This window comes from Equus caballus, chromosome 10 (assembly GCF_041296265.1).
Source record: "Equus caballus isolate H_3958 breed thoroughbred chromosome 10, TB-T2T, whole genome shotgun sequence".
NCBI lineage: Eukaryota > Metazoa > Chordata > Mammalia > Perissodactyla > Equidae > Equus > Equus caballus.
Genome location: NC_091693.1, coordinates 28,119,498 through 28,136,751, shown reverse-complemented (window position 1 = coordinate 28,136,751; position 17,254 = coordinate 28,119,498). Strand labels below are relative to the sequence as shown.

The following is a 17,254-nucleotide window of genomic DNA, read 5'->3' as shown; positions in this document are numbered from 1 at the left end:
ACAGCACCCCAGAGACTGGAGGTGTACTGAATTGCTTTTCTGAAAATATTGACACTCTCTAGTATTACAGCAGGAACTAACATTCCAGGCCAACTCTGCTTTTGAGCTTTGCATGGATTACATTCTTCAGCCATTGCTATAACCCTGTGTGGTAGGTGCTATTTCTTCCTCCTGTTTTACATATGAGGAAACTGAAGCTCAGAGGGATTCAGTAACTTGATCAAGCTCAACCATCTAGGAAGCCAGAGACTAGGCTGAGCCTCCAGGCATTTTGACTCAGGAGTCCTGCTGCCTTCTCTGTTTGCTTCTTAGGATGTGTCACGTAGAATTAGAACTGATTTCTTTCTGCCTCCTCACTAATCTGTACACTCCCTGAGGGCAGGGACCTGATCTTATTTGTATCTGTACCCACAAATTTAGTCTCACTCTTGGCACGCCCCTCTCGTCCTGTGCCTCTCTCCATTGGCTGACTTGGTTCCGGGAAGGAATCCCATGTGGTGACATGAGCTGACCTCACACTGGTGGCTCCAAGTCAGAACCCACACATTCTGAAGCAGGCAGAGCTTCTTAGTTCCACAGATAAACATAGGGCAGATGCTGGACTACAGCTAAATATATCCTTTCACCCATATGATAAAAGACTAACAATTTTTGAGTGATGGACAGGGTTCAAAGTTCTTTCATCTTTTTAGTTTTGTTTTTAACAGAATGCCCATTTCATTTATGCTTGCCTTATGCAGGTAAGTTGAAACCAGTTGGATAAACAACAGGCTCAATGCATAGCTTCAATCTTTGTTTTTTCTCATTTCAGGGGAAGTAAAAAGGGGTAAATTACATTTCACTGCTACAAGTTTTCTTTTTAAGGCTATAAACAGTCACAAACACGCACAAGTGTCACCAAACAGCCCACATGGTCCTCTAAGGAAACTCAATTATCTCCGATTCAAGGGGCTTCCTCAAGACCCAGAGGTAAGTCATTGTATTACTCATGCAGTGAAATGAGAACTGTAGCCTGGGGTCCTCTTACACACTACAGGAATGTGTCTTTTCTGGTGTGTTTGTTAGTAGCATGATCCATAAAATAATATAATTAGATAGACATTGCTTGGAAATTAAATACTATGTTCTTCCCTCTCTGTAGGCTGTGCTTTCTCTTTAGGAAGATCTCTTCTCTTTCATTTCACTCCAATCAGCACACACAAAAAGTTTGACCCCATCCAGATCACACGAATGTGTCTGTGTGACTTTAACTGTAATTTGGCGAACATGTTTTGGCAGCAGAGCATACATCCAGACACAGATGCTTTCCAAGTATAAAACATTCTTTACAATCATTTGTCTTCCATGCTTTGCATTTTGAGTCTTACAGGGAACTCTGTTTATCTCAAAACACAGGAACTGACCCTGACAATCTATTAAGTCAGGCAGCACCTCTTTGTGGAGATATGTTGTGTTTATAAACAATCTCAATTCTGTACAAGAGAAATGCTGTCTGCGTGATATGATAGCATCTAAGTTGTGCTGGAGGAGAAGATACGCTGTTGGGCCCTTCCTGGCACAGGCTCTCTGACCCGATGAGAACACAGCCCCCTTCGGCTCTGCTCTGTCTCTCCCGGTCCTCAACCTGGGAGGAGGTCTCCCAACTTGCATGACTGCAAAGCAGACCAGAAAACAAATGTGCTATGTTCTTGACAGTCCATATTCGTGAAAGGAGACACTGGATGCAAACAGAATACCACATAATTTCACAAATTAAGCCACAAATTTCTGCTAGGCATTGGACTAAATTTATTAACAACATCTACCATCTTAGCTATTTGGAAACTATGTGTTAGGCCCTTCTCTAATCCCTTCTCTAATCCCTTCTCTAATACCCATTTATTTCCTTATTTTCCTAAATCTATCTTAAACCTGTCTCTTCTCTCTGATCCCCTTCAATGACCTTCTAGCTCTGACACCCGCTATGTCCACGCAACTCCTGAGGCATAGTGGTACGTTGAGGGAAATGGGAGGGTGAGTGGGATCCACAAGAATTCCCAAGGCTGTTGTGGTGTGTGGCTCCAGAAGGCACCCCATGGCAGTCAAGACCTATACAGCCCCTGTGTGAAAATTAGAAAAAGGTGCCTCCCCTGGGTGGCTGGGTTAGTAATGATGCCACTTGGGGCAGACTGAAAAATAGCACAGATGTCAAAGCATCAGGAAATACAGAAAATTGAAAAAACATGACCAATACATCCATCCATCCCAAACACATTATCAGTCTTCCTAAAGCTCAGCTATGGCTATTTCACCTGTCCGTTCACCCCACTGCCACCAAAGCTCAGAGGCTGAATTCCGGCCAAGGCATCAGAAGGCCTGCCTCTGGTCCTTGCTTTGACAGTAGCTTGTTTTGTGAGCATTCACCAGCAGTTCGCTGAGACATCTGCCACACCTGAGCTTTGGGTCCCAAGTGTACGTTCTGATATGGAGATAGAGGACAAAATTATTTGTCTGGCCAGGTCACTGGAAGACTCCAATTTTCCCCTGTCACCCTTAGCTCTTGGTTATATGGAAAGATGCCTAACTCATAATAAGGGAAAATACACATTGAAAACACACCATAATTCCAGTTTTCAGCCACCATGTTGAAAGTGGGCAAAACGTTTCATAACAAACTCTACGGGCAAAGGAGTAGGGAAATATAATCTCATATCTTGTTTGTAGTCTAGGAATGAGTGAGCTTCTATAGAGGGCAATTGGCAATTCTTATAAAAAGAATGCACTTGCTTTTTAACCCAGAGTACTGAAATATACTCGGGATTTGTTTTAATCACATGTGGTAAGACACACAGACATGGAAATGACTGTCACGAAGAAAGATGTTAATACTCACAGATTCCCAGAGATGAGAGGCATGGCACACCATGCAGGGCCACGTGGGGAAGGACCAGAGTTGCCAGAAGGCAGGAGGAGGAGAGGGGAGAGCATGGCACAGAGCCTTTTTGGTGTTTTCATGGGAAGGAATGGGCGAGGTGGGATAGGCACCTGGAGTAAGCTTAATGTTGGAGAGTTTGAATAATTTTGGCAGGTTCTGGGCTATAGAAGTAGTTCCTAGCTGTTGGGTAGGTGGCCCTGGGGTGAGTTAGGGCAGAAGGGAGACTGGCTTCGTGTGTGAGTTTGATAAAGGAGGTGGTTGGGGGTGGGCTCTGGATTGGTTGACTTGTATATCAAAGGCCTGCTCACTGGGGAGTCTCTCTAGGAAATAGTCCTGGGAGGGGGAGTCTCTGCAGGATCAAGGCCCCATATGCCAAAGCATCAAGAATACAGAAAATATAGTCAATATACCCAGCAATTCTATTTCTAGAAAATTTTATTAAAAATATGCTTTTCCATTTCCCTAGTCCACGTAATTTCCCATTACACTTGGTGACTTTCTCATCTATTTTTCTCACTCCACAAATACCCCTAACATATCTACCCCAGCCTTGTTCTCAGGGGATGACCTTGTTTGCTCCATCAGTGATAAAATACAAGCAGTTAAAAGAGAGTGTCTGCACCCCCCATCTGCCTGCAACTGCACCCTCCTTCTCTGTCTTTCCCACTGTCCAGGCCAAGGATGACCCCTCACCTGTGCACTAGCCTCCATCCTCTGAGGCCAGATGATCAAGGACACTCCTGGCAATTCTCTCTCCCTTTCCCATAGTATCACAGTTTAAAATGTCATCCCCATTCTCATACTAACATGCCTTCAATTTTCCCATCTTAAAGGCGAACCCATCTCTTGATCCCTCGGCCCCCTCACAGCCCCCATTTCTCTTCCCTGCTCTACAGCAAAGCTCCTCAAAAGAGTTTCCAAAACTCCAATTCCTTTCCTCCCATTCTCTCTTGAACCTGCTCCAGTCGAGCTGGCATCCCCGCCACGGTGCTAGTCCTGCCCCCGTCTAGGTCTCCCGTGACCATCCCATTACCAAATCCAAAGGCCAATTTTCAGTACTCGTTGTAGTGAAATCATCTGTAAGCCATGTTCTTCCCCCCTCCCAAATATTTCACCACGAAAATCTGAAAACAGACAGAAAAGTTGAAACTGTAGAGTGAACATGTATACCCCACACCTGATGTCTACGATTAAGCACCTTACACTGCTAGCGTTTTCACGTCCAGGTTCATTTTCTCATGTCCAGCTGACTTTCCTTTGAGATGTGAACCTCAGGGCCCTTTTCTGCTCCTCATCCTGTACCAGTGAAGGGACGGAAAGTGGGGGATGGCCAAGTGTGGGACGAGGAGTAGTCACCTCAATTTGTCAGACTTTACAAGTGGCTGAGCAATGTACGTACTTTGCCAATTGCTCTTTTGTTCCATTTGTACAAACAACTCTCTGGTTATTATTTTTTTTAAGTTTCAGATGATGGGAAGAGTGATACACCTGAGCCTCCAAAGAACAACCATGGTTTTATAGCGCACTCGATAGCCCCAAATACGGACACCTGGAATGCAGGTTCGTGGACTTGCCTCCTAACTTGCCCGGAAATCTCCTTGTGTTGCAGCGCCACACACCTGAGACAGCAGGGCAACACCTGAGTCGTAAAACTAAGGCCAGTCTCCTTTCAGCGACACATGTGGCAGGTGCTGCTATACTGACTCAGGGATCCCATATCTCTACAGAGTAAAAGACGGGGCTTTGGCAAGGACAGGAGGCAGATGAACAAAACGGAGTCAGGGATCATGTGGGAATTCAAATTGTATTTGTTCGCACAGGCTGTGCAATCTAGCACCCGTATTTTTTTCAAATTAAGAATGCTATTTTGGGGGTTGGCCCCACGGCCGAGTGGTTAAGTTCATGCGCTCCGCTTCCGCGGCCCAGGGTTTCACTGGTTCGGATCCTGGGTACGGACCTGGCACTGCTTATCAGGACACGCTGAGGCGGCGTCCCACATAGCACAGCCAGAGGCACTCACAACTAGAATATACAACTGTGTACTGGGGGCTTTGGGGAGAAGAAGAAAAAAAAAGATTGGCAACAGATGTTAGCTCAGGTGCCAATCCTGAAAAAAAAGAATGCTATTTTTTTATGGTATTTCTGATTTTGTCTCCCATTCCCCTTTGGAATAACAATATGACGAACGCTATATTAAGTGATACACAGCTAAAACGAAGTTTTATGAGAACTTCTTTTCTTTCTGTTTTTAGCACTGATTCCGCGTAGACCTGCTCTTGTCCAGGTCATTGTGATCGCCGGGGTTGCCCTCAGCATCGCCCTGATCTGTGGGGTCGTTGTCTTCTATGTGGTGTAGTAAGTATATGCTAAGTAACATCTACTGTCCTGAAGTGAGGCATCGCCAATCAACTAGGTAACTGTTTCCTGATGACAATGATTATGATGATGAGAATTCTTATAATCACTAAATTATTATAGTCACTGTAAATTTCTAGACTAGTGTTTTTCAGAATGTGGACTGAACTCATGTTGGGTCATGATATAAATGAAAAAAAAAAGAAACAATACAATACAATTTAGAACAGAAAATATTAGGAAGCATTACATGTATTAAAGTAAATGCTGATTTTTAAACTTTTCAGACAGACAGACAGACACACAGTTGTAAGGTAAAATGTATTTCTTACCCGGATCATGGTCAAAAATGTTTGGAGAGCCACGTCTGAGATGCTGGCATCCTCCCAAAATGTGGTGTTCCAAAGCGAACTTGATACTTTAGACGGAATCCTAACAGTGCAAAGCAGAAAAGAGTGCCCACTCTCTTTTTCACTAGAAACTTGTTGTTCTCAAAGCAGTCCGGGGTAGTTCTCAAAGCAGTCCGGGGCGACAGGAGCGCTGGGGAGGTGCTTCATCTTGTTTGTGCACGTGAGGCTTGTGGTCAAGCTCCTTCCAGGTGTGATCATTTTGAAATTAGTGTTAGACACAAATGAGCTGCACTGCGGCATCACACTACCCCGACCAGAACCCACACACTGCTTCCTCCTCCAGGACTCATCCCGGGGTCCCGGCGTTTCCCATCTGAGCCAGCTCAAGGACATACTGAATTATCGGCTTTATTAGAATCAAGTGTGAACACAAGGAATATATGGCCATATGTAGGAAATTTTTTAAGGTAGCCCTTTTAGGACCATCTCGGAGTATGTCAGATGGAGGCAAAATGAGATTAGTGGTAAAACTGAAGAAATTTTGCTAATGAGAGAGTGTAACCTGCATGTTGGGTTCTGGGCTATCTAATGTGGACATCTCCTTTGACTCAATTTATGTAACTGCAATTTCAGTTTATTTCATTAATGTAGACAAAGATGTTAACAGACATAAAGTTTCCTAAGATAACTCACTAAAACGCACCCTCCTGGACTGTCAGTGCCCAGTCGAGTGGCTGAGCTAACGTCAACTCTCGCAGGTTTTACATTTGTGTGACCTCAAGGGTGCACCGGGCTATTCTAGAGCCTAAGGCAAAAGGAAAAACACATGCCCCAAAGAGCATGTTTTTATGTAATTTTTCACGGTTAATTTTTTCCAGAAGTAGATTTTGAAAATACTATTGGTGAGTTTGCTTTCATTTAAACCAGGAAAGTAAAATAAATCCTGTTTCTCGTATAGACAAAATATTTAAACTTTACATCATGTTGTGAGTTTTGATACACCACTTTTCAATTTTTTAGGATATTCTCAACTTCTTTACTGTTTTGGAAAAGAATAACCATTTAAAAATACATAAAGATGGGCCGGCCTGGTGGCGCAGCAGTTAAGTTCGCACGTTCCGCTTCGGCGGCCCAGGGTTCGTTGGCTCGGGATCCCGGTTGTGGACATGGCACCGCTTGGCATGCTGTGGTAGGTGTCCCACATATAAAGTAGAGGAAGATGGGCACAGATGTTAGCTCAGGGCTAGTCTTCCTCAGCAAAAAGAGGAGGATTGGCAGCAGATGTTAGCTCAGGGCTAATCTTCCTCAAGAAAAAAAAAGTCCTAAAAATACATAAAAAGACGTGTATAGAGACACATTTTTCTCTTGACTCAGGCTCCCATATGATTCATCACAGCCCTGTTGGATCCTGCCTTTATTTAAAATTTTGATATTTGGTTATCATGGATTTTTTCCATTCGTTTCAATTTTTTTAAATATTTAGTTAAAATATTTATCATCATTACTGAGTTTTTTGGCACCCCCTTAAGTTTTGCACCTGAGGTAAGCACCTCACTCTCCTCACCCAAATCCTGGTCCTGTCTGAACTTCTTGATTATCTTTAGCAATGCTGACGGTCAGAGCAGTTCTTCCTGCTGTGCAGTGTGCATTTGGAATGCTCCTCCTACACCCTTTCCTCCATCACAGCACCTTAGAACACAAATAAGCTAATCCTAAAATTATTTTTTATTACATGAATCAAACAGAATTAGGAAGGTAAGTATGTTAGGAAAAAGTAAACCACTTTATTATCTGTTTCCACATCAAATAGAAATTGCCGTTTGATGATGCACTTCCAGAGTTGCCTCAGGTGCAAAGTTAAAGGGGTGTCCAAAACTCAGTAATCAAGATAAATAATATTTTAATGCCTTTTTTTTTTTTTTTGGTGAGGAAGATTAGTGTTCAGCTAACATCCATTGCCAATCTTCCTCTTTTTTTTGCTTGGGGAAGATTAGCCCTAAGCTAATCCGTGCCAGTCCTCCTCTATTTTGTATGTGGGACGCCTCCACAGCATGGCTGATAAGTGGAGTAGGTCCATGCCAGGGATCCCAACACAGGCCACCAAAGGGGAATGTGCAGAACCTTAACCACTCGGCCATGGAGCCAGCCTCAATTAATGCCATATTTTTAAAAAATCTAAATTAATGTCCCCCAAGTCCACAATGAACAAAATGTCAACATTCTAAGTACAGGATCAGTAACAGTGCTGGGCCAAGCCATACTGGAGACTGAGCAAAAGGAAAAATCAGTAGTGGCTATACTCTCTTTATTTAAAATGTCAATATTTTGTTCATCATGGATTTCTTGGCCTTTTTCTTTTGTAAGATATTGCATTAGATATTATTTATCTTGACTATGGAGTTTTGCACCCAATGTGAGCGCCTCAGTTACCTCCCCCTGGTCCTGGCTCTGATCCGTGCTCGGCATTATCAGTTACTCCTTTTCTGCCCATCACACAAATTTGAGATCTATGATCACTTGGTTTAGCTGTCTACTTCTGCCTCCCTCCCCCACCTACCGCTATGTACTTGTGACTCCTTTTCAGTCAAAAAGTCACACGATTAAGACATGATGATTTTTCGTGAAAATCGTGCCCCTAAATCTATCTATATTATTCTCCAGTCGACTTGTACAGGCTGAGGAAAGACAACAACTTGCGTTGCTTTATAAAAATGTCAGGATACCATTATTAGGAGAGGAAGAGGAAGTCTCCGAGGATGAGGGCCAGGACGAGTCCACTTACCTACTTCCAGAGAATGAGAAGGAGCTGGAAAAGTTCATTCATTCAGGTAGAGGATCGTCGACCAGTTGATCTTGTCAAACCCAAAGTCACAGCTGGGCTGGCAATGATGGTTTGGTTTTCAAAAGCAAAGCTAAGTGGGAGTTAATGGAGTTTGAGGTAAGAAAGATGAATATTTACAGCCACACGTCAGAAATGAACCGTTCTCATCAAATTATACAGAGGAGCAAAGAGCTCTGTGGTTCCTTTTGCAGGGCAATTCCAAAGGATTGAAAACAGAGTTCAGAAAACTAAACTTTTTGGGCTGGCCTGGTGGCACAGCGGTTAAGTGCTCATGTTCTGCTTTGGCGGCCTGGGGTTCGCCGGTTCAGATCCCAGGTGTGGACATGGCATTGCTTGGCACACCATGCTGTGGTAGGCGTCCCACATATAAAGTAGAGGAAGGTGGGCATGGATGTTAGCTCAGTCTTCCTCAGCAAAAAGAGGAGGATTGGCAGCAGTTAGCTCAGAGCTAATCTTCCTCAGAAAAAAGAAAACTAAACTTTTCCTGGAGAAAACACTTCCCTTAAACATACTTTTTAATGTGGTGTTATTCCTGAGTTCAGAACACAGGCAGCCAGGTGTCCCTCCTGCACAGTCTGCCTCAATCTGCTGTGGAAATGGGAGCCGGGCCTACAAAACAGAGGTCACTACCCTCAGGTCCAAGACCGCTGTATGAGAGAGGCCCACCCAGCCTGCAAATCCTTTTGGGGAGGGGGCAAATCCTAATTGTGTAGAAACCCTGAGATTCTTGGACATTAAAAAAATTCTACAGCAAAACTATGAAGAGAGGGCAGTGTCTGGTTTAGCGGGACGAACCGTGCCTGCAGAGTTGCCTCTCCGACAGCCCCAGACATGCGGGCAGGAAGAGGCTGAAAGGCTGAGACGAGAAGAGATCACTGATGCTTATGAGGCAGATGGCCCTTGTCCCACCCTTAGAAAATATGTTTTCAGTGTCTTTTCATTACATCAAATTATAACTTTTCTGCACTCTTTTTCTTGGGGGGGGGGGGGCAGGGCATTTATAAAGCTTAAATACAGAAAGTGGGAAAATAATTTTAAAATTCAATTTTCACCATCCTTATCAGGCAAATAATGTTCATTCTATCTTGAAAATTCACCTGTTTGTAACTTTATTTTTCCACACATTTTCCCTCACCTCTTTTGCCTCCATTTCTGTTCCTCCTTTGTTAGTATCTCCGTAACATTACGTCTACATTTTAGTTATTAGATCGAAAAGAAGACAACAACTCGAAAAGAAGAGCTTGAAGAAGGAGCACAATTTTGTCGAGCAAATGAAAATAGAGCATGCTGTGTCTGCTGCAGAGATGGGGACTGAGGGTGCCCACCAGCCGGGCGCGGGGTCAGCTGGCCAGTGAGGCAAGGACTGCGGGGCCACCGGCCCAGGGCGACCGTGCGCGCCACCTACTCCGTCTGCAGAGGCCTCCCTGAGCGTGAGAAAGAAACTAGAAGTGCATGACAGAAAAGAAATGCATGTGCTAGAGCAATTCCTGCTTCTTAGCTCTCGTAGTTCATGAATAATTATTATCATTTAATCGGAAAAGAGAAAAATCCAACTTCCTAAGTGTGAAAAAGAAATTGTCTGGATTTTCTTTTCTTGCTCCTAATCAGAAACTCAAGCACTCTCTCTGGGCAGTCTCCCTGACGGTCCTGGGAAACCGCTTTCATTAAACAAAACTTTCTCAGTGATACTATCTGTTGACTGAAATAAAGAATCTAAGCATGGGTTAATTAAAGGAATTTATTTGATAATCAAAGTGAGGAATTTGAATCCTAGAAACAGTCCAAGAGAGTGTTGAGGACCTGCTCTGAGGTCTACAGGTCTGATGCAGTTGACATACTTTTTAACAAAGCGGTGACGTGCAGGAAAGGGCTTACACATCTAGCAGTCAGTCATCCACTTCAAGGAGAGCAAGAGCTGTTTGTTTACACATCAAACCAAGCTTGTAATGTCGGCGTTGGTGTGGAGGGAGGCAAGGAGCAAGGTCGTCACTCTTTCCTTCAACCTCTAAGAAATGCAGCTGGGAAATGTGAGAAGGATGTTCTCTCCTTTCTGACTCATCCTGCTGGCATCTGGAGTCGTGAGATGAGGGGCTGCAAGGTCATTAGACCCAGGCGTGTGAGGTCTGCACGGCTGCTTCACAGCACAGCATGGATTTTACTGAACTGACTTTAAGCCTATGCAGCTTGCTTTTAGATTTGCCTGTTAGACCAGGGAGAGGGGTCCCAGTTTCGTTCATGTGTTGATCAATTCCAGTAGCTGTCTCCATTTTACGCATGAGGAGACTGAGAATATCAAAATAAATATGACGCCAGATTAAGATACAGTCTTCCTGTTTTTAAGAACTGGGACCTGGGGAGTGAAATAAGTCTGCCGGGAAGGAGCTATAAAACATAGCCAGACATGTCGAGTGCCATAAGCTGGGAGCTGCCAAAAGCTGTGGGAACACAAAAGAGGCAAAATTTAGTCTAAATGGTGCGGTTGCTTTGGAAAATGGTCTGATGGTTCCTCAAAAAGTTAAACATAGAGTCACTACATGACCCAGCAATTCCACTTCTAGGTATATATCCAAGAGAATTGAGAACACATGCACACAGAAAACTTGCACACAAGTGTTCCGAGCAGCACTATTCATAAGAGCAAAAAGGTGGAAACAACACAAATGTCCATCAACTGGTGAATGGATAAACTGTGGTCCATCCACATGATGGAATATTACTCAGCAATGAAAAAGATAGAAGTACTGACACATGCTTTCACATGGATGACCCTTGAAAACATCATCATAAGTGGAAGAAGTTAGACACAAAAGGCCACACACTGTATGATTCCATTTATATGAATTTCCCAGAAAAGGCAAATCCACAGAGACAGAAAGTAGATTAGTGGCTCCAGGAGCTGGGGGAGGGGAGCAAAGGGAAGGCCTGCTGATGGGTATGGGCTTTCTTTTGGGCTGATGAAAATGTTAAAAAATTAGATTAGACAGTGGTGATGGTTGTACAACCTTGTGGATGTGCTAAAAAACATGGGATCATACACTGTAAAAGAGTGAATTCTGTGGCGTGTGAATCAAATTCTCAATCAAGCTGTTAAAAAAAAAGATTTAGTCTAATTCGATGGTGAGCTGAAGCCAGACCCAGGTCTCTTGACTCTTCTTTTCAGTTTCTATCTTTCCTAAATGAAGAAAATTGCAAGAGAGAATGTGACAAAGGAATAATGGGACTATTTATTAGAAACTGGGACAGACCAAAGACTCTTTCAGCCAGTGGTGGGCACCTGTCTAGTAGTGCTGCCAGGAAGGAGTTACATGTGGGATGGGCGGCCCAGCTGACAGCAGGGCAAAGGAACGGTGGCAAAATGCACTGGCTCACAGCTCCCAGAGCCTGGATGGGCCCCCGGTGTTCCTCACTGCAGCCTCATACCCTTAGGCAAGAGACACACGCAGCCCTCTGAGATAAAATCCTAACTCAGGACACACCAACATGCAAGACTCCTGTTTTAGTCTGCTCGGGCTGCCGTGAAGACTACTGTTGACTGGGTGGCTTAAACAGCAAACGTTTATTTCTCATGGTTCTGGAGGCTAGAAGTCCGAGATCAGGGTGCTGGCCTGGTTAGGTTCTGGTGCAGGCCCTGTTCCTGGTCTCCTCACATGGCAGAGGGAGAGGGAGAGAAGAAGCAAGCTGGCTCCTGTCTCTTCTTTTAAGGGCACTAATCCCATTCACAAGGGCTCCACCCTCACGACCTGATTATCTCCCAAAGGCCCCACCTCCAAACACCACCACACGTGGAATTAGGCTTCAACCAGTGAGTTTGGAGGGTGACAGATACAAACACTCATTCCATAGAAACTGCTTTTAAAAACACTTTGCTTTTCAGCAAATATTTGTTGAGTAGCTACCACATGCCAGCAGCTTGTTCATATGACAGACAACATGGCAAAGCAAGTTTGAATATTTCTCAACAAGTCTTAAGACTTCTGGATTACCTGTAGTGGGTATAATGTGTCTGAAGGAGGAGATGCCAACTCTAAGAAAACCTCTGCCAGGGCCACCTGGTTATGCCCCACAGTTCAAAACCTTCCCGGGAGCTGGGTGATACCGGAGGAAGCAGGGGCTCAGTCCTTTCCACCGTTGATAATTCTCGGAATGATTATATTCCAGGGCTCCAAATCAGGCGAGGGCCCAGAAAGTGGCGAGGCCAGGCTCCAGCACGCCCCTGGCCTCTGGAATCCATGCGGGTCTGCGACCAGGCCCTGCAGCCAGTGTAGCCAGCATGGGACGTGCTCCAGAGTCGGTTTTGCTGGCAATGCACTACACACTGTACATGGATGCCAGCATGGAGAGGCTGGACAGCTTTTAATCACTTATCAAGTACACGAGGAAGGGAAGAGCATGAATCTTCTGGGGCGGGTGTCTCTTAGCAAAAGTGCCTGTCCTGGTGGTGCAGCGGTTAAGTGCTCACGTTTGGTGGCCCGGGTTCTTTGGCCCGGATCCCGGTGTGGACATGGCACCGCGTGGCAAGCCATGCTGTGGTAGGCGTCCCATGTATAAAGTAGAGGAAGATGGGCCTGGATGTTAGCTCAGGGCCAGCCTTCCTCAGCAAAAAGAGGAGGACTGGCAGTAGTTGGCTCAGCGCTAATCTTCCCCCCACAACCAAAAAAAAAAAAAAAAAAAGCGCCTGTGGAGGCAGAATCCGAAGGCGGCCCCAAGATTCCCGCCGCGCAGAGTACACAAGCTGTGTAATTCCCTCCCCTCCACTGTGGGCCTGCAAATATGACGGGGTGACTCGTGTGATGAGGCAAAGGGGAGAGGATAGTTACTCCCTTAATTGCTACTAACATATATAAGACTGCGTCTCAGCAAACTGGAGCGCCACCTCTCCCGGGCTTTAGGGACTGGCTCCATGCAGGGAAAAACCTTCGCTAATGAACCCCGTGTGAAGGCTTAAGGCCGCCTCAGATCTTTCCTGGGTGTGCATCTTCCCTGGCTTCTGTGTGTGTGTGTGTTCCCCATTTCTGCAGCATACATGGCTGCATTTAAACGTCTTAATTTCTCTAATAGTCTCACCCCTGTTTTATTTCCCTGCCATAATCTTTTTGTCCTCAGGGACCTGCAGGAGTGCAGTCTCCGTGCCCGTCTCCCAAGATTTGGAATCGGCCAGTGCCCTTACAGGCCTCCAATCCGGATTGCAAACTCTCACTGCTGTTCCCATCAGCGCAGAGGCAGGCCTTGCGGACACGCGGCCCGGGCTCAGCCTTCAGACAAGGCAGAACATGCAGTCATGTTCCTTCTCTGCGGTAGACCCGAGAGTGGGGCAGCTTCCTCCCCACTGTGCTGTGACTCCCAGGAAGGAGGGCATAGGGCCAGGGCCAGCAAAAATGCTCCCAAATTTCTTATCATTTCAATGGTGGGTTTTTTTCGGCCAAGGTGTTTGCTTGGTTTCTGCAGATCCTTCACTGGTTTCTACAGTGCTCACAAAGCTGCCCTGATCAGCATGTTGTTCACCCCGTGTTTTTAGGGGAAACATGGACCTGCAGTTTCCTAGGTTGCCGTTTACTGATGTCACTCTGATTTAATGTTAAACTTTCATAATCTTTCTTATCATTGGCCATCGCTGGCCTTCGGGAATTCTTGTCATTGATACAAAGGTTTTGCACTTATTTTTTTTAAGGAAGATTAGCCCTGAGCTAACTACTGCCAATCCTCCCTCTTTTTGCTGAGGAAGACTGGCCCTGAGCTAACATCCAAGCCCATCTTCCTCTACCCTATACGTGGGACCCCTACCGCAGCATGGCTTGCCAAGCGGCGCCATGTCCACACCCGGGATCCCAACCGGGGAACCCCGGGCCACCGAGAAGCAGAACGTGAGCACTTAACCGCTGCACCACCCCGCCGGCCCCTTGCACTCTTTTGAGATGATATCTATCTCTTTAATTTGTAGGTGAAGGAGACCTGGCATGAAATGTGGTTGTTCTTGCACGCGAGGCATCCACAAGACTGGCTGGACTTTTCTGCAAACAGAATGTTCTGCCTGGTGAACTCACAAGGCCCCAGGGAAAACATTGCTTGCAAACAAGAATGTTTTATCAGCTCCTCAAAAGGAGCAAGCCTGGGACCTTGGGAGTTTGAAACGTTATGAAGGAACCTGTTAAAATGAACAGATGTGTAGGGGAAAGGTCATTATTGTGGGACGCTTGCGCAGGTTTAGGTCACTGACTCACTGCTTTGGCAAAAGGCCGGCTTTGTTTAGGGGCTATAAGAATAAAGAGCCCGGCTAGCTCGGGGATAGAGGAGAAGACTACTACACAGCAACCGCTGTTCGTATATTCATTTCGTCAGCAACAGGACAGGTTTTGATGAGGGGACTTCAAGCATTTCTGGTAACATTCTAAACTTTTATGATAGGGTTCTAAACATTTTTGATGAGGTGGGAAAGGAATTTTAACACCAGATCTTCCTGAATGAGGGATCCCCTCACTTCCGATAAGAGTCCAACTTTCAAGCCCCAGTCGTGTCCTGGTCCTTGGGTTCTGTGGGAAGGAGGATCTTTAGTTCCAAGGTCGTTTCAAGTCACAATTTCTCCTTTTGTGCGAGCCCTGGCTATGTGAGTTTGCACATTTTCTGAAAGGCAGTTCTTAATCACTGTGTTAATAAGAGATGGGTCAGTTGAACTGGTCCTGGAGGGCCCGAGATTACATCTGCAGTTGGAATCCTGGAAAACTGGCAGAAGCTGGTGAAGGGTTAAGAATTCTTATCAAGGTCAGCTCTCCCAGATCTCTCTCTGTAGTGCCCATTTGAGAGAAGGTAAAAATTTCTTGTCCCTTCCTTTCCAAATTTAGCTTAGCAGGAGAAAATACTTGTGTGAACTGATTTCTTCAGTATAGCGACTCTGGTAAATTTTGGTATGAGTACTCTTGTTTTCTATAGATGCCTTTCCTCCCAGTCATGGTTCTCTTTTGTCTCTGTCTTTTGTGTCATTTGTCATAGGAGGAGAAGCATAAGGCAGATGAGGTTGTCTTTTTATCTTGTTCTATGTCTTTGGCTTTGTGACCAGTGAGAATACTCTCTGGTCTTCACCAGCCAGAAGATGCCAAGTGTTGGCTTGCATCTGGCAGCCAACCTAACAGGCTGGAGATCTGAGAGAGGAAGTGACAAGCAGCATTCTGTGTCACGGTGGCAGCTCTCAGGGGACTTTGTCTTAAGGGGTCCCGATCCAGAAGGGGCTTTTGTCATCTCAACCTTTGTTGTCTCATTAGTGCTGGAAAAGTCTCATTCCAGTAGCTCCTGCCTAGTGTCACAGATTAGCAGATCTGTGACTGGAGGCATCTCAGGTTCTCGTGGCAAACCAGAGACACCATGTTCACTAAGACCATTCTTACTGCCTGTGACAATGAATGTCTTTGCTTTCTTAAGCTAACTCTGGGAGTGAACTTTCTGGATCTTGAGAGGGCTGCAACTTTTGCACCCATCATTAAGCCATATAAAAGCGTATTGGGGGGCTGGCCAGGTGGCACAGCAGTTAAGTTCGCATGTTCTGCTTCAGTGGCCTGGGGTTCGCCAGTTCAGATCCCGGGTAAGGACATGGCACCTCTTGGCAAGCCATGCTGTGGCAGGCGTCCCACATATAAAGTAGAGGAAGATGGGCACAGATGTTAGCTCAGGGCCGGTCTTTCTCAGCAAAAGAAGAGGAGGAATGGCGCCGATGTTAGCTCAGGGCTAATCTTCCTCAAAAAAGGAGAAAGCATATTGGTTTGATTGATATTGAGATAAATAGATCATTGAAGAGTCTACTTGTCAATGGCCAGATGACGAATCCTTTGAATTTAAAAAACTCCTATATTTCAGAATTTTTAGAGAGTTCTCCTCCTAAACAACTGTCTTATTTGTACCTATGGAAAGAGCAAATTGAAAAGAGGACATGAAGCAGTATGGTGGCTGACCTTAGGGACTCCCTTGAGAAGAGGAAATTACCAAGCCCTTTTTACCTCCACTTCCAGAAGATCCTACCAAATCTAGAGAAGAGTTAAAAAGATCAGTGGTCATTCAAACTCCATTCGCAGGACCTTGACTGGCAGCTCGCATGTGTTCTTCCCACTCAAGATTACACTGTCATTAACAGACAAGTCAGACAGACCCTTGGGGAAAAGCCCCTCACGAAGGAAACAGATGAGCAGAATTTCTCCCAGGCCCTCCTACAAGTGATCAGGAGATGGATCAGCTAAAGGTCAATGTGCAGGGGCTGACAGAAGCAATAATAGGGGCTTTTCCCCTTATGGTGAATTGGTCCAAAGTTGAATTGTGCTCTTAGAAAAAAGGAAAGCATTTGAAGGCCTTTGTTGAATGCTTTATACAGACATTACAAAAACATAATGTATTAAGTCCTGAAGTCTCAGAATGTACAATTCTTTTGATTTCCATCTTAGTTGGAAATCTTTCTAAAATAAGGAAGCAAGTTGAAGATAGTGTAGTTGGATAGGTGGGTCAGTCCCTTGATATCACTCAAGCTGCAATACAGTTCTTGGAGGAATTAAAAACAACTATCTTTGCCTTACAAATCTTTACAACAGCAGAAATGCAGCTCTAGAAGCAGTTCAAAATCCACTGATCCTCACCAATCCCCAAACCCTGCCCTCTTCATTTCAAAATGCCTGCAGATGCTGTAAGAGATCAGGACACTGGAAACAGAACTGTCTTGCATTTAAGAAAAGGAACAATTTAAATAGTAATTACCCTAGACAGCTGATAATATGGAAATATAGCCCAAAACTCCTAGGAGAAAACTTGGATACTTTCTCT

The 17,254-nt window shown here is 45.0% G+C and overlaps 1 protein-coding gene across 2 annotated transcripts; it reads left to right on the top strand.

Moving 5' to 3' along the window:
- The first annotated feature begins 522 nt into the window (after positions 1–522).
- C10H19orf18 (chromosome 10 C19orf18 homolog) lies at positions 523–10,781 on the top strand. Of its 2 annotated transcripts, none has more exons than XM_005596605.4 (6): positions 523–740; positions 865–969; positions 4,382–4,474; positions 5,167–5,269; positions 8,281–8,447; positions 9,662–10,781. In XM_005596605.4, exons 1-6 carry the CDS (start codon positions 659–661, stop codon positions 9,814–9,816), a joined length of 705 nt encoding a protein of 234 aa, XP_005596662.1. In that variant the 5' UTR covers positions 523–658; the 3' UTR covers positions 9,817–10,781. The 2 variants fall into 2 exon arrangements, with proteins under 2 accessions (XP_005596662.1, XP_005596661.1); XM_005596604.4 differs by having other exon boundaries at positions 524–740; positions 4,376–4,474.
- Positions 10,782–17,254: the final 6,473 nt, after the last annotated feature.